The sequence below is a fragment of the Ciconia boyciana genome, chromosome 7 (assembly GCF_034638445.1).
Source record: "Ciconia boyciana chromosome 7, ASM3463844v1, whole genome shotgun sequence".
Lineage (NCBI taxonomy): Eukaryota > Metazoa > Chordata > Aves > Ciconiiformes > Ciconiidae > Ciconia > Ciconia boyciana.
The window spans coordinates 33770666-33792365 of record NC_132940.1 but is presented as its reverse complement, the minus strand read 5'-3'; the positions used below and the strand labels follow the sequence as shown (position 1 = coordinate 33792365).

The 21700-nt window shown below is 41.6% G+C and overlaps 1 protein-coding gene across 2 annotated transcripts in view; it reads left to right on the top strand.

Annotated features, from left to right (window-relative positions):
• The window catches only part of NIBAN1 (niban apoptosis regulator 1), a 74060-nt gene that overhangs the window by 11949 nt on the left and 40411 nt on the right, over positions 1 to 21700 (top strand). Inside the window, exons 2-5 of one of the 2 annotated variants that reach the window (XM_072866522.1) lie at positions 11625 to 11719; positions 18514 to 18644; positions 20038 to 20169; positions 20861 to 20975. In XM_072866522.1, coding sequence (XP_072722623.1) covers positions 11653 to 11719; positions 18514 to 18644; positions 20038 to 20169; positions 20861 to 20975 — 445 coding nt within the window. In that variant the 5' untranslated portion in view covers positions 11625 to 11652. The remainder of the gene's footprint in view (positions 1 to 11624; positions 11720 to 18513; positions 18645 to 20037; positions 20170 to 20860; positions 20976 to 21700) is intronic. The other variant, XM_072866523.1, reaches the window with a different exon arrangement.

Here is a 21700-nt window from a genome sequence, read left to right as displayed (position 1 = left end):
CCAGATGTCAGGGTTGCATTTGTGTCTGCAAAAATAATCCAAAATCATCCGGATTGTCAGCTGATCTAAGTTGATGATGGTTTTTATGGTGCTTTTGGAGGAGAAAAGATGATAGTCATAGAATGGTTTGGGTTGGAAGGCACCCTCAAAGATCGTCTAGTTCCAAGCCCCCTGCCATGAGCAAGGACGTCTTCCACTAGATCAGGTTGCTCAAAGCCCCATCCAACCTGACCTTGAACACTTCCAATGATGGGGCATCCACAGCTTCTCTGCCCAACCTGTTCCAGTGTCCCACCACCCTTTAAAAGTGTTTCAAATGCACATAGAAAAGGGGACTGTGTGAATTAAAGATACCGAGGAGATGCGAGTTCTTGATTTTGATGTGCTTTCAAAATGTAATCGTGGTTGTTTAGTTATTTGTTAATGTTTTTATCAAGCTTGATAATTTGCAATGGGCTTTCTGGCTATGGCCAGGAAACAGGGAATCAGCTGCAGTTTCCTTTAGCCCTCTTGTGGCCCACAGTGAAGACCCTCATTTGCAGAAGGCAAAATGATTGTGTAATTGTGCTAAGAGCGCAGGTCTGTTATGCTGCTGTATTTTTAACAGAGAAGGAAAGGCTTAGACTGAGACTATGCCATTTCCTACAAAGTGATGTTGAAAAAATTATTCCAAAACCAAACATTGCCCAAAACCCAAAAGGAAAGTAGCAAATGTCAGCAAGCATGGTGAAGGCGTGTCCGCCTCCCGGGCAGGTTGGAATTAGCAGATCAGGTGTGTGTAGAGGAAGGGGTGACACACTGAAACAAAGCTGTAAACCCTTGGAAAAACTTATATGCAAAAGTGACACAGCTGCTGGATTGTTCATGGAGATTTGTGTCTTATACAACCCACAAAAGAAACCAGTCTCTGGCATTCCATGGATCAGACCTTCAATGCATTGCTTGGTGTTATAATGTACCAAAGTGAGTGGCCGGTGGGTGCACACCTACCTAGTGTAGCTTCCTATACCTTGTACAGGAGGCTTGCTAGACAGGAGCCAAAGGTTGTTCCAGCACCTTTTGTTTTAAAAAAAGATAAAGAGTCAGAAATCCCATGAAGCAAACCTATATGTGCTGCACAGGAGGATTTAATCTAGGGTAATCAACCTGATTAATCCAAGTGTGCGCTCTGTGAAGGAGGGACATACATCCATTTAGATATGAAGCATAATAAATCATCTGTTTACCTAAAAAATCTGAAATTTTCTGTCCAAAGCAGGATGGCAAGACTCCTTGTCCGTTTATTCAGCTTTTGGTATAAATCGAACATTACGATTTGGAGAGAGGTCTTGAGCAGACTGGTGAAGGACAGGACAGGCATCGCTCCCAGTTGCCATGAGCCTTATTTAAGTCTGACCTGTATGTGAAGGGTATTTGAAGCCCATGCCAAAGTCTTGATTCAGCCATCACAATGTATTTAATAGAAGAAATTCATCTCTAGGAAGTTCAAAAACTTTTTGAACTATAGAAGCAAATCATGTGCTAAGTAGAAAATGATGTTAATAGCTGCTTCCATAAGCCTGTTGATCAAAAACAGAGTGAAGGAATGGGGAAGGATGTCGGTGTCCGTGTGGACTGATGCAGGATTTGAGCACCTCTCTCTTTGGATGTCAAAATCAAGGCAGCTTGAAAATTTGAATCCTAATTTAACCTTACTTCTAGATGTATGATACTTCACCAGTCTGCTACCTTGGCCACAATGAATTTTTTGGGGCCAGTATTAGGGTTCGTCTACTGTTTCTCTCATTCCTTTTGAGATAAGTATTTTAATTATGTGGAGTGGATGCTTTCCTTAGGGAATGGCTGCAGCGTGCTTGCTTGGCTTCATGGTACGTAATTGCTGTGCCACTGGAGGGACCATGGGTATTTCATTAGCACAGCAGTTCCTTTGCCAGTTCAATTGTCCTCATATTATCGGGTTTCCTCAGAAGCTGCAGAAGAAAGACCTCCATGTTGTTGTATGTAGTTCACTGTTCTCTACCAGAGCTTTGATCCCTTCCTCCTGCTCTTCAGTTTCAACAGCTTTTTAGCTGAGAGCAGGAGGGCCCAGCAGCAAGCTGCTTTCAAATGATGTCCCAGCAAACACAAGGGAAGCAGTGGGGAGGAAGAGTGCCCGGAACAAAACTGAGGCCGTATTCGCTGTGAAACACACCCGAGATCTGTGACAAAAGAAGCTTCTGTAGAAGACTTTGGAGATTGGGCGTTTGGGCCTTGATGTGTTTGTGGTAATCCCATGGGAGCTGTGGCCGAGTAGTGGTGACAAATCACAAACTGAAGCAACCCAGTGAGAAGCAGCACTGGGATTTGTTGGAGGAAGAAGTTCTGTTTGAAGTGAATGAAGAAGAAAGGCCACCATCTGAATTTATCACCAGCTTCCCTTGCGCTTGGAAAAAACGTGAAGCTGCTCAGCACATCTCGTACCAGAATGAGGGTGTGTAAAGCTGATACCACACCGAGATACAAGGGAGTTACCAATGTAAACAAACATACAAAAACAATGTGTTGGTAAGAGTATAAAATACTATGTGGTAATTTTGAGCAAGAGCTTGTGGTTTGTTAGCTATTAATCTTGCTACATGGTTTTTCCTTAGCGTGCCTTAAATATTTAGGCAGCAGGAAGTGTGGTCAACTGAAAAGTTGCTGTGCTCTTTCTGTAACACTTGGCATTGGCAGGTGTTACTTTCGTGTATATAAACTGCAATCAGACTTGCCTTGGAGGGTGCTTTGACAGCCAGGTCTTGCGGGGTGTTGGGGCTGAACAGTGTAGGTGAACACTGGCTGTGTTTTTATTGTTATTGGCTGCAAAATAACATTTTTTTAAAATAAAATCCAGCCCCTCTGATAGCGGGGGTGTCTGGAGTTCTGCTGTTGGAAGGGACACACGATTTTCTGAGAGACTGAAGCAAAAATAAATTTAAAGCTGAATTTGAAGATGCTATACAAAACGTCAGGTTGAGTTTCTGTGACCATTACACATACTAGTGTAGGCTGAATCGATGCCAGAGATGTGAGTGTGTGCAGCCTTGGGAGGATGTGAAAGCTGTATTTCAGATGGGGCCCATCTCCCTATTCATAGTTTTAACTTCTTTTGGATGATGGGAATGGAGACATCTGTAAAAAGTAATAAGGCCCCTTTCCTTCCAGAATAAGGCTATGAGTTTTCCAGCTGTTGGCTAAGACAGGTTTTCCTGTTAAAATAGCTTTTGTCTGATGTAAGTCTAAAACAATATGGTTATGGTAACTGAAAATATTTCTTTGTCAGTTCTGTCCCCTGTTAGTTTTAGTTGTAAGTCCAAGTATTTCTATTCATTGTTGCTTCTCATAGCAGCTGTTTGATTTTTTTAAAACCTTGTGGAGTCTTCCAGTGAAGTGCATGCTGCTGATAGAATGCAGTATTGCTTATATTCTGTATTTTCTTTACCATATTGTGTGGCTAATTTTCTTTTACCTTCATAGTGGATTCTCACAATTACAGAACAAGCTCTTGCTTTCCTTCAGAAGTCCTGTCATCTTGAATAATGCAAAAACAAGCCCATAACGTTGATTCATGTGGTTCTTGGTTGCAACCACAATAATATGGACTGTGCCATATATTTGTCAGGTGATGCCATTCTATATTCATAAAACATGCCTTGGGATCTTTTTTTAGATCTGTAGAATTTAAAGATTAGCTTATTAGGCATCTCTCTGATGTGTAATTATTCCGGACTGAATACTATGTTAACCAGAAGATACGCAATTTATATACAGTAGACAAGCAAAGAAGAGTGTATGTTTAAAAAATGAGTTTTCCAGAGCAGTTTTGCAAAAAACGTAGTTCTAATGCATTTAAAAGACTTTTATTTAAATAACGTGTGCTGGCTAGTGAAGCAGTTTTACTTTTGTATCTTAGGTGTTTCTTTACTATAATTCTATGTTTTCTTTCAATTTCAAGATACAGTATTTTACAAATTAGAGGAACCCTATGAAATTAAGAGTTTAAAAAGCATGTTAGGGTATCTGCTCAATCTTGAAGCCAGGGCTGCATTATCTCCTCTGACTTTCTTTGCATTGCTCTGTACTAGTCGTTCTTGAATGAGATATGATGCTTTCATTTTTTTTTTCTCGCAGAAGGTTCTTCTGAAGCACACCAAGCAGATATTTTTAGTACATCCAAGCAAAAATGGTAATTTTTAGAATTTCAGTTGTCATTTAGACTTTCAGCTTGGCTTCAGAGGTGCGAGCACCCACCTGGCACTGGTGGTTGGTATCCAGCAGTTCTGGAAACACAAGAAGTTGCCCTACACCGGTGGCAGCAAAAGTAATTTTCAAAAATGCCTTTGAATCTTCAACCATGTATACTATCCTCTTAGTGACAGAGGTACTTCTAAAAGTGAAATAATTACAATACAAGGACCTGACCTCGTTACTGATTCAAAAGAGGTTGTAAGAAGACTGTCATGTCCTAGACTATGGGTTTTGTTGCTGTTAGCTAAGGCACGTGTCCCTCAGAGGGACATTGCTGCAAGCAAAATCGGAAACTAATATGTTAAATCTGAGGCCTCTGTTTTGTTGTCCTGACCTCTGAATTTCTGAGACATGCAAAAAAAAGGTGTGACTCAACTTAAACCCAAACTTTGGGAGCCAGAAGGTTCAACCTGACTGTCTCATTTTCGAAGGTTTGGTGCATCTTTGCTAGTCAAGCTCGGTGTAAAGCGGAGAGCGTAAGATGCACTTTTTCAACACTGTCTCTCCTAGTGGCCGTGGTTTTGCATTGGAAACTATAAGGAATCTGCGAATCATATTGGCAGTCTTTGTGGATACAGTTTTCCAAAATTCCTGGCCTGTTCTTATTCAATCATCCTTTTCATTGATCTGCTTTTTAGTTAACCAAGAGCCTGCCTGTTTGTATGAAGCTGCTGGTTTTATGCAAAACCTATGGTGAAACTGTTGGTGAAATAATTGCTCAGCGATGCTTGAAAGGGTAAATAGCAAAGAAGTAATGTCCCAGGGTACAAAGAAGTTTTGCTACTGCATGAGTAGCATCTCATTGGAAGAGATGATTGCACTGTACAGTAGAGAAATGAAGAGGTCTTTAGGAGTAACAGTAAGGGACAGAAAAGTCTCCGAAAGGGTATTTTGGATTCTAGAGCTCTTGGGAGTGTTTTGAAGCCATGGTGGATGCTGTTAGGGAAAATACTTCGTAGAAATTCAGTGCTTATCCTGCACTTCATCAGCCTGGTGAATCCCATCAGCCTAAATGAAGATAGAAAATGGATTTTATGTGGCTTTCCGTGCATTTGTTTCTCAGAAAGACACAGGCTGACTTTAAGCCACCATCAAAGAATGCAAACATGGCTTGAAATTTAGTTGTAGTCAGTAAATGCAGGCAGCCTTTGGAGGAATTCAGATTTGGATGAGATTCAAAATGAGCGTTACTCTGTTAGAGGCAGTTTGTGGATATTGGACACTTACATGGTCTCACGGCAAATTTCTGCAGAGCAGCCCTGCAGAGGCTGAAGCAAAAACTAGACCATCTCATAGACTCTCCTTTATCTTCTGCAGTTGCTTCACTGAGGAGTTTGGGGAAAGACACAAAGAAAAATACATTGTATAATTTTGAAATTTCAAAGCAATGCCACATAGTCATGGTTGTTTATTATTATCCAAAATCTGCTCTTTCTTATGAAGACCTGCACTAACAGAAACATTTTGTAATCCCTTTTGCCACAGAGGGGTGTCTTTAGCATCCTTCTCCCCAGCTGTGAGTCTGTAAATGAGACTGCTGTCTGGCTGCTTCCCTAGTGAAATGAACTGTGATAGTGTGCTTAAAATGCAGTTGAGTAGATAGGAGCTAAATATGTTTAAAGTAGCATTACTAATATTACTTCTGCAATCAGAAAATGAAAATGTAATCTAGTATACATAAATTCACCAGATAAAACTCTTATCACACAAAAGTTGTTTTCTTTTATTCTTACCAGCTCTTGCATGTTGCATTCTTAGGGCTGTTTTTTTCTTAGTCCCCTATCTAAAACATTTTATAAAAGAGGACCATATTCTTCTCCAAAAAGAGAGGAAGTATCAGCATCCACGTTGATAGGAGCTCAGACTGGATTGATGGGGAGAACTTTATGGAGACCCATGATGGAAGAACTGAGACTTACAAAACCAGAGGTCCGTAATTGATTGTATAAAGGCAAGAGTGCCGAAAGCAGACTGTTAAATGCACTAATTGAGGTATTGCCACCAAAGATTGCCATAGACCTAAACCCAGGCCTCTAACATGCTCTGGTTACGCATTGCCACAAATCTTGTCATACAGGCAAGTACTTTTGACGTGTCCGTACATGGAGGTCCTGCTGAAGACCTTGAGGGGTGCAGGGTTACTGCAAACCAGCAGGAGAGCTCTCACCGAACTGTTTCCAAATAAATTCTTGGGAACAAATTTCCTCTTCTTAATAATAACCTGCCCGGCTGTTTTTCCGAGCCCAGAAGCTCACGTGGTCCTACTGTACAAACACAGCACTGGAAGAAGGTGGTTTTGATTTGTTTTTTTCCTTTCAAGTTGTGTTGTGTTGTCACAAGCCCTTCTGAACGAGAAAGATAAATGGAGAGGAAATGAGGCAACTTATCTTCTTTTTTTTTTTTTTTTTTTTAAAAAGGAAGGAGCATTGAAACATTGAGGCGGAAGAGCTGAGTGGCTGAGGAGAATCAAACACACATTTAGTGAGAGAGACAATAGCTGACTGGTGCTTCTTCCCGGGACGTCGTCTTAGAAATGGAAAACAAACACCAGCACTAACCCTATTGTCTTCTCAGTGATGCTTTCATGAGCGTTTGAGGAACTGAAACTCGTGCAGGTGGAAGAAGAATAATGTACAAAACTTGGCAGACAGTCAAGTGGCTGGACTGTAACCCCTCAGCTTGATTCCACCGTATATAAGCAGGCTTTAGTGAAACCAGCTCCACAGAGGAAGCAAGATGACTTTGAGACTCCATCTGCGGAGTTGTGTGCCACCAGCTTCCCAACACAGCAAGTCACACCATAGCTGTGCCTGTCTGGGAATCGCAGTCAAAAACTCAGTGGGGCTCTGGCATTTCTCTGAATTACAGCTAAAAATAGAAGTCTAATGGAATTAATTCTGAATTTGCCAGCAGAAGGTATACTTTTATCAATCAGGTCCCAACTTTAATTCAGAAGAATCAAAGGCATAAACTCTGCCAAGTAAGGAATGATTAATTAAGTTTAATGGGTCCTTTTAGCTTTGCAAAAAAACCCCCAAAATGTTCAGATCACTTTGTTTCCTTCTTTTACAGTGCCTTGGAAATACTGGGATCTTAATTATGGCCTTACTCAACTTTGGATGGGAGGAAAGAGGGAAAAGGAGGCCACTGGCAGGTCTCCCATGTTGAGAAGCCCCAGACAGCCAGAGGGCCATCTCCTGTCTTCTGTTTGCTTGTTTGTCTTTATTTTCTTTTCATGCCCTTTTGTCTCATTTTCTCTGCTTCTGCCCATGGATTGTCCCTGGACTAAATTTAGCAGGGGCTTTTGGAGCGGTCGCATTGGTTTCGCGAAGGAAGGGAAGACCTCCTTCACTCTGTTGCAGCCAATTCTGTTTCCTTTGCACCCGTTTCACAGCTGGAAGAGAGCAAAAGGCTGCATCCTGTCCCAAACTGGGACTTCTGGGCAGTAGCAGCTGATATAGTAGAGTCCGAGTAAAGCGTAAGTGAGAAAACCAGACATACTCATTCAGACCATGATTGTTTTGAAGGGTGAGAGGAGGCTCAGTCGAGGTCCCCATTTTCAGCTGAGCATCAGTGCGTCTTCCTCCCCTCGTGTCAAACCAGATATTTCTGTAGCTTTGAAGAACCCCTGATCCAGGCAGCTGATGCTCTGGTACCATGGTAATAAGCAATGTTCTTGGTGTTTCTCAACTAACTTGAATTATAAAGCTTATCTGCCGCATTGCAGAGCTGTAGTTATCTGTAATATTCACAGAAGAGACTGTTTTTACACAGGGTTTGGTGAGCAGATTCGTGTAATAATTATATGCTTTTTTTCTAGGCTCTTAACCTTAATTGATGCTTTTTTGCAGCTGTGGGAAGGAACCTCCTTCCACACAGGATGAGGCGCCAATGCTTCCTTGTGTCTCTTCTGCAGAATTAAAAATTCAGTGAACAGTGTGGTTTTGCTGGCTGGGAGATGATATCTTCCACAGAGAGGTAGAGAAGGGTTTGTTTGTAAAAGAGGAGACTTTTATTTGTGTGAGTACAGACCCTTTAACGGTTGGAAATATTTCTTGCAAAGTGTGAAGGCAATCATTTTTTAATCCATTTATTTCTAAAGATTTAGCAAATGTGCTTAAGGATGTTATCTTATTTTTCTGAATGTGAGAACTGACTCTCAGCAAGGAGAATTTGTCTAGTTTGGCTTAGCTAAGGCATAGAAAGATTAACCTTATATGAGAAAAAATAATTTGGAAATGCCAGAACTAAGGAACATTTGTCTACTGATTCATTTTCCCAGCTTAAAACCACTAGTCCACACTGGTTGCTGTTCTGCAGCTGCTGGGTGTACACATGGATGGATGATATGATGGAGATATTTTTTCAGAATGTTTAGTACATATGCAAAACAGGTTACTCAATGTCATAGTGAATAATTCTGGCTTTACCAGGGCAAGCACGCAGACTGTCTGCTGGAAGCGTGACATTGCACCCTATGGCGTAGTGCTGTGAAACAACATTTTTGTCTTGTAGTTTGTGTCAGTCCTGAACAATTCCTACTGTAGTGTCTTTATGGCCAATGCAATCCATGTGGCATCAGAAAGTGATCCCATTGTATCATCATGCTTTGTAACAAACAAATATATGATATATTAAAGAGATTTTGAAATTATGCTTCACTCAAACTTTTAGGTTTTATAAAGTGGGTTCTCCCATCCTCTCCCCAATAATGTTTTGCTGTGACAACAGTTAAATTTCCTTGCATTCATCTGGCAGTATTATAGCACTAAATCAATGAGAACCTGAAGCAAATGACTAAAAATGCACTACCAATGAAATATTTTCCCCTTTTTGTTGTCCAAGCTTAATATAAAGGGGTGGGGGGGGTCAAAAAATTCCTTGGGATGTGAACTGCATTTTACGTATTTCTCTTCCTGTAATATAAAGTTGTATTAGAAGCTTAATTATATATATATTTAATTTGTTTGTCCTTTTTTAAAAAAGGGGGAAAAGCAATAAAATTGATTCTTGGTTTTCACAAAGAATTGTCTCTTTGTCCATCTAAAGATGTATGTTGTCAGCTACATCTAATAGCAAAGGAGACAGAAGTATTTATTCCTATGTGAAATACACATCTGTTATTTTTCCCCCTCTGCTTAGTAAAATTTGCAGCACAAGTAGCACTGTGTATTTGACTTAAAAGAACTTCCTGGGATGCTGTAGCAGAGATCCAATTTTAAAAATACATATTTACCAAGAAAGCAATGTGTCAAAAGACCACAAGAGGAGGTTGCCTGGGAGATCGCAAGAGCAAAAGGCTTTTGCAAGCTCATAAGCTGGAAATGGGAAGGAGACTGTGTCCGGGACCTGTAATGTACCCTTCCCAGGGAAAAGATGTGTGCCTTCCTTGCAATCCCCCTCCAAATGTCTTTCCATGGCTGCTGCTATGCAGAGGACCAAGGCAAGGCGGCGTTGGCACAAGCTAACAAAGAGATGAAATTGGAAAATGGTCCCAACTGGTATACCTGTGACATGTATGGCGTTGGGCTACAGATCAGTGCTTCAGAAATGAGTGGTGCTAGTTGTCTGGGTTAAAATCCCTGTATTTACCCAGTTGATCATATGGGGTTCAAAATGGCAAGGAGGAGCTCTGAGGCTGAAATGATTTCCTGCTATAAAGTACGAGATGTGGTGGTGGTGATGGAAAGCCGTTAAAATAAACGCCTGTACTTTGAGGCCCCTGTTTAATTTAGTTCCGAGATGAATCTTGGTTTTAACCTTTTTTGCACATAGACTAGCTGAAATATTTTCCTTTGCAATTCATGACATTTACTCATTTTCAGTGTATGTGGGAGCCAAAAGAGAATCAAACACCTTACAATTCAGTGAGAAAATCATCGCATTACCAACACGTAACCCATCTCCATGTCGTGGGGTTTGTGTGTTCGTTGAAGAGAAATGGAATAAAACATTACCAGTGGATAATGGCCTTCTACTACAGTGCTTAAAAGTGATGCCTTCATGGGAAACCCGGTACTCTGAGAAGTCCATCTGGGTTGACTTACGCTAGACTGGTAGTAAAAGGAGTTATAAGGTAAAGGGAACTTTAAGACTAACTTAAGGTAAACTCAGCATAAATAAGGCCCCGTATGGAAAGATGTGTGTGTGTACTCATACCTATGTGCAGTATCATATACGCCTTTGAGTAATTTTGTAATAGACCTGTCTAGTATGGCATAATTTTGGCAAAATAATTAAGAAAAAATAAATGAGTAAAAATATCTCCTGAATCTATATGAGCACACTCCAGGCATTGCACAGAATTAATCTTGTGCAGGTGTGTGTGTCCATATAAAAATATATATGTATGTTTGGAAAAACCATCAACTAGTATCATGAAGATAGTTAATTTCTGTTATCTGTATCTCTGACATGAGAATAGTTTTCATTATTTTATCTTGTGGATGGTCGGGCAGTGAAGCAACTGGCTGCAACGCCTGTCACCCAAAAGGGAGGGAGGAGGGAATACATAATCGTGATTTAAAGGGTGATGTGGCATTGGCTGACATTTTTGGAAAGGTGTTTAAATGTCCCCAAGAAACATTCTTGTATGACCTACCATGATGTATAATGTGATGCTGAGATCCGGACTGAAGAAAGCTGCTCAAGATGTGCTTGGTGTCCATTTCCTCATTAGTGGCTCACCTTGTGGCTCATGGTGTTGAAAATAAAACCCCAAAACTTGAAAACCATTGACCTTCACCAAATTAACTTTATACAGAGCATAGTTTAGCTTCTTGTGGCCCCCAGGAACTAAATTGGGTAATTTGTTTTATTAAATCCCTAGGTCTTCTGGTGCTGTGAAATAAGCTTATAAATAAAGGATTGTCAGACCTTATTCTTGTTGAATTTGACCATGAGTAATTGTTTCTAGGCAGAGCGTTGCTGCTTCTAACCCCATTGCCAATAAAGGATAAATTTCAGCAGCCTTAAGGACAAGCTTATCTGACACGGTGTTAATCAAACCCTTGGCTTGTCTTGGGCTTGCTTCTGCTTGATTAACCTCAAGCTTTGTCCTTTATGTAATTTGTGATTATTAGGATTTTTTTAATCTGACAGAAGTGCAAAGGCAACTCGTGCAATCTTGTTTCTCCTCGTTATATAAACGATTCAGTGACGGGAGTGTTGCAGAGCTGGTGGCCCCTGTTGCTTGGTACAGGAGTGTCTGATCTCACCGGTTGCAATTCAAGCATTTTAAGGTTAAAATTCAAATCCTTCCTGTTGTTTTCCCTATCTGCTGCCCCAGGCCTACGTGTTTAGGAGATCGATAGCACTTCCAATGGTTTCCTGATATTTACTGCCTCTCCCCTCTGCAGTGCTGGTGGAGCTGCTTGTGCAGGACACATGTCTAGATGGAGAGGTTGTCCATCCATTTCCCCCAGCATGAGAGATGACACATGTACGGGAGAAGGTATGAAGAAGCTGGAGGGGGTGGTGTCCCAGGGCTGGCACATGTCTGTGAAGTGCACATGCTGAAGGAGTGGATGTGCCCGACAGTGGAAGAGTCTCAACAAAGCTTATATCCGTTGTCCCAATGAAATACATTGCACACAGACAGCTACAAGTCACATCTTCAGATGTCTGTGTCTCTGCTACTTCTCCATTTCAAGTGTGCACGAGACATGTTACACCCTAGCCTGTTGCTTTGCAGTCGCGGATTGATGCTAGAGTATGTTTCCCTGGGCTTTTCCACCTTAACAGCAGCTGGTCTCAAATACCCTAGCAACATGTCATGCAGTCAGAGGAAATTGTGTGCTTCTTGCGAAGGACATAGCATGGAAATGACGTGATAGCAATTGAGATATCCTCCAGAGTTTCAGGTTATAGCAGACGCTTGCGCAGGTGTGGAAGATGCGCTGTTAGGATAATGATGGTTAACCATAGATCAAAGGTGTGATAGTCCTGTGTCTGCATTTCCCAAGAAGAATTTTCTTGATCCTGGTCTGGGAGGGAAGGAGAAAGGGGAAAGGAAACCTGGCTGTAGGAATGAGTCTCTGAGTTTGACGCAAGAGATGGGCTGTTTAAGCAGGATGAGTGCTCTGTGTTTTGCTCTGCATTTTTTAATAATGAGGCATTCAGAATTATTTTAAAATAGCAGGAGCCATAGTTAAATGACAAGCTACTCTTAAGAACACAAACCTTTTTTTTTTAGAGTGTATGAGGTCTGTCTCACTCAGGTCTGTCTACTCCCTCTGAAATACGAGATGCTCATGAAGTTGCCTGAGAAGAACATTATATGTATATAAACCTATTGAAATATATGGGATAATTGTGCAGCTCAGTATAAAATTTAGCCTCGTTTAGAGGAGCACTTGAGGAAGAGCTAAGTACTTGAGTAAAACTGTAGAAAGGGAGATCTGCAAGGCTGGAATGGAGCCTGTTATTTTTGGCTCCTCCTTTGCCGTGGATCAAGTTTACATGAACTTACAAACGTATTTATTTAGCTTGCCCTGAGAAAGAAGCTTTGCTTCTGGTGGAGCACAAATTTCACACCCACGGTCTCAGCTGGCAAGCTTGCTAAGAAATCTGATTTTTTCACAAGACAACATGAACTTTCCCACTCATCCTATAGAGAAGATGGGCTAAGCACCCAAGAAGTGCTTATATGCCGAGATTTAGGACAAGGATGATCTGAGGTGTGATGGGTATTATTCTCTCCCATGGATTAAGTTTTGGGTGACTAACTGGAGTTTTACCAGTGCAATTCAGTGTCTGCATTGCAGATGGATAATTTGGGCATGTGTGCACCCCAGTGTAGTTACAGCATCATAAGTTTTTCATGAGTAGTCTCCATTAATATGAAACAAGGCTGAGAGTAAATAATTGGTTTCAATATTTTATCAGGTGCAAACCACACTTTTCAGTGTGTCTGCATGGGGAAGAGGGGTGGCTCCACTAGAGAGCTTCTTGGTTTGGCTCAGTGAGTGCAAACAAACCTGTGGGGACACGATTCAGCCAAATCAGAACATGGGATTTATGCCTGTCATCCCTTTTTTTAATAACATATTAAGTCATGACTCACGAATAATCAAAATACTGTTTCTATAAATAAAAATCAAACTGAGCTATGCTTTCAACAACAAAGAGAGTATTTTATATTGCCTCCCTGTACGTGTAGGATAAAGCCTGGGAACACTTGGATTTAAACAGTTTCTGGGTGGTACCATAAGTACTGCACAAGAAAGAAAACTGTAGGAAAGAGGGAATTGCTGGTAATTTCCGCTGCACTATTACGTGTCCCATAGCACTGGAAGGTGGTGGGCACTGTTAGAGAGGATATGCCAAAGAGAATTGCTTTTACAGGTTTTCTGGTTACCAGATGCATTTAATAACTGATAATGATGTTTGAAATGAATAGGTGAAGTCAGGAAGAGCAGCTTTTATGCACCGTATTGCAGCAGAAGCAGCAGAGGCTGGCTGGGGTATGATTGGTGATACCATGAGGGTATGATCAACTCGTCTTTTTCTATTTACTTCTGACGGCTTTGCTTTGTGGCCTTGTGGAAGAAAGGACAAAGTCATTCATTCCTGTTCTGTCTCAGTACTTCACACTTGTTTGAAGTGCTGGGTGTACTGGCATTCAGCATGCACAATGCTTATTGTTTCTTTTAGGTTTTATTTTGTCTAGGGTTTGGTTTGATACAGCAAATCATCTACTTTTTTTTCAGTTCATGTCCCTCAGGGCACAAAGTATATTTTCCAAAGGGCTTAAATAGTTTAAGAAGATAAATCCCCCAGACCTCCAAACAGATTTATATCACGATCACAGTATTTTTCGAAAACCCCATTCAAAAGCTGCTGAGTGCAAGCAATTGTGCTGTGAAGAGGAAGGGTTATGGTCATCTTGCTACCCTTGGAAGGGTCATCTTGCTATGATACACCAATATTTAAGTAGAATAACAGCTTTTATGGCAAGTCCTTAGCTCTTGCTCATCCTAACTTCAAAATGGCTGAAGTCCAGTGAGTGTGAGTGATGCCTCTCTTGTATGCCAGCCAAGAAGTTATTGTTTTCTGACCTTTTTTTCTGAATTTTCCTGACCAGCATCCGTACCGGTCACTTGGCAACACATTGTTGAGAGTGGAGGAGCATGGCAGGGCGAGCTAGCCAGGCTGCATATGGCTGTCCCACCAGGCTGAAAGCCAGCTAGACCAGCAGAAATTCGTGGGAGAACTTGCCAAAGACTGCCCTTATTTTTTAACGTTGGATGTCAGTTTATTTCAATAAAAGCAGTGAAACCCAAAATAAAAAGTTGGGTATTTGAGGACATGCTGTGGGTCTGATGACTTGGGGTTTCGTACAAGTGTCCAGCACAGGTGGTGCACAGTTAAAAAGGTCAAAGGCAGTTGACAGGCAGAAAGAAACAAGTCTGGGGAAGGATTCCAGATTTCCAGTGGGGCAACTGGCAGATGTTTCTTGCTTCTCAGTGCAATGACATTTGTTTTTAGTCTTAAAAGACGTATCATAACTTGGTCCTAAACTTCTGTGATCAAGTGCAAGGGTGGTTCTGCAGAAGAGGAGGAGCATCATGAAGCATTTGAAAAGTTTATTCTTTAGCAGGATCTAACCCTCAACAAAGGGGGAACATCAGTGTGTGCAGACCCTTGCCACCTTAATTTGACAGAAATCCTTCCACCTCCATCACTGTTGTCTTTTGCTGTCGGTAATTTTGATTGCATGCAGGCTTCTACTGGAGATGATCACATTTTGTCTTCTCCTAGGATAAACATCAATCTAGCTGCTGAGTTTCAGATCACATTTATATGGGCTGGAGCTGTGTCGTTGCCAGACCAACTGAGTGGGAAAGTTGGCCTTGCTCCATATAAACAGCTCTGACTAAGCAAGCCACACTAAATTTGGAAAAGAATTAGGGGAACTCATTTTTCCACTGCCCTGGAGTATTTTATCTCCAGTTGCCCCATGTTATCATTTCATGGGAAGAGCTTCTATTACTCATGACTGTTTCTAGCATGTTTGTTTTCAGATAGCTTATTTTTATCTTCTGTAAACCAAAAGAGTTTAAAGATCCATCGGCGAACAATGGATCAAGGGTCTGTCCGCTTCTCTTCCCACCTGCAGGTAGCATTGCAATTCCTGTTGAGCCGAGCGGTGCAAGGCCAGGTCCTTGTGTGGTGCCACTCACAACCTCTTCAAAAACCTTTTTCTTCTAATTTTAAGAGGGGGTGGTATTTTTAGTATGGAGATCCTTTGCAACAAGTAGTACAAAGACTGGAATAAACAACCTGAAACATTTGCTCCTCGATTCATGTTTTGGTTGACTGTAAATATATTCCACATATAGAAATCACATTGATGTCATGTTTCTCACTTATATATATTATGAATTGAATAGTTCTGTTCTTTTTGGTCATCATACTTTAAGCTGATCTAAGAACTGTTGACACTGAAGAGTCACACTTCTGAGCCGATTTAGCCATAATTGAAAGACTTTGCCAAAATTACAGGTATTTCCTGTGATTGTTGGGGGTTTTTTCCCAACACCAGAATTTTGTTCTTTGTCCTGCTTCCTCTACAAATTTTTACTGCAGGATGCAGGCAGTAGTCAAGTGAGGTTCAGTGTCCCAGAGCCCTCTGTAACAGATTAAGAGTCCACTGCAAGCTGGAAAAGAAAAAGCCACGGTGGAAAATAGGGGCAAACCCTGGCAGTGGCCTGAGCAGGAAACTCCACCGGGGCTGGGGCCAACAACATCCTACTGCTGGCTGGGACCAGAAGAAAAAAAAAAAGCTATAAAGAAGGTTTTGGGAAGCTTTGTCCTTATTTGGAGAATAAGTTCATGCCTCCACCCAAAGCAGGCTAGTTTTTAAAAGGCTGTCAGATGGGCGGGGATTTTCTGCAACACCAGTATCCTGCTATTATATGCAAGCACATCCTATAATCGGTAGGTCTCAAAAAATCTGGTCTCTTAAAACTGGAGGGCTGGAGTCCAAATTGTCACCTGGTGCTGTCCCACAAGTAAATCTGTGAAAAACTTACATACCTGAAAACTTAACCCAACCTCCTGACATCCCTCCAGCTTTGTGTAATGACTGCAAAGGCATCAGTCAGCCGATCTGTCTCCTCCGTGCACCCAGGCAGGGCTTGAAGGGACAGCAGGTTTGTAACCCGGCGGTGGTGTAGGTTTGGAAAGGGGCAGGAGTGGGGCAGAAGGGCTCTCAGCTTAACTGAAGGCAGCGATCCCATTGATGCTTGAGAAGGAGAGCTGGTTACACGGGAGTAGCTGGAATGAGAGGTCGTGTCAATACTGTCTCTAGACTTGAGAGATGCGTCAAATTCTGTGCATCAAACTGAAAATAAAATTGCAGAAGCAGAGGAGCTGATGTATAGCTTTTTCTTTTGTGTTCACATCCATGCAACTACAGCGATGTAAATGTAATTATCATGAAGTTAGGGAGTAATTAAATACTGCGGCTATCTGAATTGATGAAATTACCTCTAACAGCCTGGTAATGTCCCACATTAGGAGCAAATCGGCGCAGGACCTGAAATAAGCACCTTACAAAATCTTTTGCCATTACCCATCTCTGCGAACTCCTTAGCAAACTAGCTATTTTTCCGTGGCAGTCAAAGCCACACATATTTGGGTTTTTAAAGTAGAAATAAGGTAGCCAGAAGTGGTAGATCTTGGACCATAGCATCTTCTATGCCAGAGCATCCCATGCACTTTCTCCCATAAAATCCTATCCACTGACTCTCATAATGATCCACAGCTTTTCTCTTTCTTTAACCATATTTAAAATTATTTCAGATGAAAAAAGGCATGAACATTCTGGGAATTGCACTGACATTTAAACCCCTTTTTTTTGTGAGAAATGGCAATAAAATCAGTAGTAATCCAGGAAGTTTTGCATGGTTACTTTAGAAGGACTATGCTATGCTTGAAACAGCAAGTCTGTCAAGACCGCTCTCTGATTTAATCATAGCTGCTGCAGACTCGCAGCCCATTGTATAAAATATAGAAGCATCATGAAAACTCCCAGTGAATCCCTTTTGGTGGTAGTGCTGGTGGGTGGCTGAGAGGAGTTTGTCAATCAGGGAAAATCATCATAGGATGCAGGTGATTCAGCTTTTCCAGGACTTTCACAGTGCTTCTTGCTGGTTCCCCTGTTTGGCCCTTCAGGAGTGATGAATGCTAGTCCTGGTTTAGGAGACCATGTGTATAAAGGCTTCAAGAAATCTCAGTTTGAGAACTACCATTTTTTTTGTCTTACACAGAAAATTTGATCCCCCCGCCCCCCCCCCCCCCGAAGCAGAACACAATAAAATTTTGAAAGCATCAAAATTGCTTGAAGTGTGAAATTATGTTTCTCTGTTGTATGCTCAGAAAAAACCCTTTCTCATGGGGCTCCTTAATACAAGGAAGAAAAGGATCTCTCCACTATCCAGGATGGACTCGGTGCTATCTAGATCATAGTCCAGGTTTTGGTTTTCGCATTGCCGCAGACTCTTTGCGTCGCATGCATGCACATGGCTTTAACTTTTAGCTTCACTTCCCTGTCTGTAAAGCATTATTATTTCTTTGATAGGGTTAATGAGTTAATTGCTTGTAAATTGCTTTAAGATTCCCAGAAATTAGACTGTCAGTGTGTTTATTGCTGTTATTGCTACTGATGAGATCTTGATCATAGCAAGACAATACAAGATTAGTGTTTATTGCAGCATGACTGAGTATCTGTTTACATTAAAACAAAGAAGAGACTGCAGTGCCCAAGCCTAGAAAACATCCTTTGTAGGAGCTTTGACTCAGCTTTAAAATCTGATTATGTGATAAAATTGGCTAATACGGCTAAACACTAGCTAGTATCACTTGTGTATATGTTTCTTTGAAAACCTTATCAGCTCTCAAACACGCACGGCTCTGTGGCACTATGTCCTAGGGAGAGGCAGATAGCGTCTTTTCTTAGAGAAATGGATTTGGGGTATGTTTTGCCCAATCTTGGAAGGAAAAACAATGTCCAAAACCCAGTGTTTTCTCTATATCATTAAGACCTGGACAAATTCCCTCTATACTTGGTTATCACAACAGCTGAATGCCATCTCTGAGGGTTTCCTGATCTGCTGTGCAGCAAGTGGCCTTTGGTACGCTTGGGCAATATTTTGGGTTGCTGGTGATAACTGCATCGACTCTGCATTACAATTTCAGAGCTGATGTACATTAAATACAATTAAATCTCTATTTCTGCTTCAGGAAAAACAGAGGCTGTCATCAAAAACTTCAGCCCACACTACAGACGCCAGTACGCGGTGGCTTTCTGCAAGCACGTGCAGGATGAGCTGGAGCAGCACCGGGATTCCCAGTCCCGGTTCCTGAAAACCAAGGTAGGAGGGCACGTAAGCCCTTGAAGCTGCTATACAGCTCTGCTCTCCTGCATGAAATAATGAATGCATTAACTATTTAAATCGCACAGTTAGTAGTCATAATGTATGAAAAACATGAGCTGGAAGTGTATCAGCTACCAACTGGGCTCGGTTTTCTTGTTTTTCCCAGTGTTGAATGCCCTCAAGTAAAGTTAATAGGTGGTACAGATACTCAAAGCTTCTAAAAATCAAGCCCAAAGTATTTTTAAAGTTATTTAAATGTGTCTATACATACAAGCACAGTAGAGAAATGTTCTTTCAGCTTCTTATATTGGATAGTTGAATACACAATAAATGTGTATCTAGGACATTTTATGTGTGTACTTGCCTATATATAACCCAAGTGCAGATGTCGGATTTGGTTCAGTTAGGTTTTAGGTGGAGAAGTTGCATTTGGGTGCAGGTTTAAAGTTTAGTTTTGAAAAATCATCTTTGTTTTGGTTGTGTTTGAGAAGAACCATGACACAAGTTTCTGGTACAAAGCATGGATTTCATCGAGGTAGAGTTGGACACTTGGACAAAACTAGTTGCTTCCTGCTGATTGCAAGATTTTGCAAGAATCTTGGGTCAGAGATCATACATTCAGGGCAGAAATGTATGTAGGAAACTTAATTAGCCCTTTCAGCCATGGCTACATGGTTCCATAAAGAAGATGGCAATAATCCCCCCTGTGAAGTGAGCTATGGAGAGCTGGTTTTTATTAGAGGAGGAGAGACAAAGAGAGAGACAAAAGTCTCTTTATTAGAGGAAAATGCAGAGAACCAGCCTTCAATATTAAGAAGATACAAATCTAAATTTTTTGGCTGTATTGGAAATCATGGGTTTCCAATGCTCTTGAAATGAGTAGGGTAAAGCAATGATGTGGGATGTAAAAGGTGGGATAATAGAAGAGCCATGTCTTTCAGAAAGATGCGTATCAGTTACAAGAGCACAGGTGCAAAAGTGTTACAAAGAAATGGGAAATAATTTACTATTTTATAATAAAACTCTTTGCTGCCTCAATGAAATGTTTTCATTGATGTTATGTAGTGGAAAATGGGAGATAATGAACTACAAGTCATCTTGCATTCAGCAGGCCAACCAAAAGAACCAGCATGCAAACCATAAGAACACCTCTGTCTCAGAAATCTGGAAGTATTTTTGGAAGGCAGAGCTCCTCTGCTGCCTCCTCACCTCAGGCTACAACAATTTGATTGCCTATGTAGTGTCTGTCCAAATCAGAGAGATGTTTGTGACTCCAAATTGCATTTGAAGACTCAGAAGCCCTCATAGCAGTCTTGGAAATGTAGAAATAAAAGCTTCAAAATGGTCAGTAATCCAGAGTCATTTCAAATCTAGAAAATTGTCTTTGTAGCCCCCAGTGGAAGCTGGGACCATCTTATACGAGGCAGAGCTGCTGCATTTTGCTGAGGATCTGAAGAAATGGAAGGACAGATACGTCGTTATCAAAAACGACTACACTGTGGATTGCTTTGAGACTAAAGAGGTAAATGCTTCTTCCTCTTATGTTCTTCTATGCTCCCAAAGAAACTGATATCAAGTGAACTAGCCGATGCTGCTGCCTTTCTTTTGGCAATACTAGATGAAACGTTGTCCTTGGCGAGGCGTCTCCAGCCTTGCAGAGATGGCTGGAAGCTTCATGGGGATGGCTGAGGATACAACCAAGCGTGTTGCATTGGCCATACACGTTTGCAAGAATTAGCAAATCATTTTAACAGTGCTTTGAACATTCCTTTGCATATCACAGAACACTTCTTACCTGTGTGTCATTGTAATATGGCCCCGTGCTTCTGCAGTTGGGTTTTAAGTAGCAGTTTTTGAGTGGCTTCAAGTTGTCTACAGTGAAGATTTTTGGCAGCTGCTGTAGTCAAACTAGTCCTGGCTGACAAATCAGACAAATAGGGCTTAGAAGAAAATCCCATTCCTTTCCCCTCCCTTCTGTCCCTGACTCTCCATCATGGCTCATAAGCACTGAGAGGATATTTTAAAATATATTTTTTACATTTGACCATGTTTTAGATTTGATGTTTCCAAGGAACATAACCAAAATTCAGTCTGACAAAAAAAAATTCCCTTTGGGGAATATTCCTGTGCATTAGCTTTGTAAATGAGTTGTGTGCTTTATGTTTTCCCTCTCCTGAAATCGCTATTTAACTCCCTCTCTCTTGATTTTCCAGGCCTACCAGAAAGGAGCCAGCCCTAAATATCATGTTCTTCCTGCAGGAGGCAAAGTACTGACTTCAGAAGAAGATTACAATTTGCTGTCTGATAAACATTTTCCAGATCCTGTTGGTAAGCCCTGCTCGAAGCTGAACTGCCAAACCCCAGGCTCTATTCCTTACGCAGACCTCTTCTGGGCAGGCTTTCAGGCTAGACTTTAAAATGGGGCAACAGAAGATGCATGCAGCCCTTTTTCGAAGTCAAAGCACAGCTCCAGAGTGGACGTACACAGAAGATGCTATAAGCTGACATTCAGGGAAATGCTGGCTCCCTTTTTTTTCCAGCATCCCGGCACAAAGCCGCTGGAAGCTGTGCAGAAGCAGGGCAGGAACCACACCACCATTGTTCCCGGGCTTTGTTAATATTCCTGGTTTATTTGTTTCCATTTTTAGATGCCAGCTGCCTGCGTTGACTCACAGTTGATAATAAGTCCCACAGAGAGGGCAGGAAGGTTGCTGCTGCTGAATTTGTTGTTTCTGGGATGGGAACCGCTGTGGTCCTGCCTGCCCCCACCCCACTCCACGAAGATGGAGAAAATTCAGGCTTTAAGGGAGCAGATCTCATGTTGCAGGGTCAGCTTGGGAAGATGGAATGCCACATAAGGAAAGGGATAAGGGCAACATGTAGACAAGGAATTTTTTTTTAGGTCCTGTCTCATACCACTTAAAGTTATGACTGTTGAGAGGTGTCCCCCTTACAGCCCTTTCCCAAGGCGTAGGGTGGCCAGAGGGTAGCACGGGGCAGCGGTGCTGGACGTGTCCTCCATGTGTCACCACAGCTCCGGAGGAGTTGGGGTT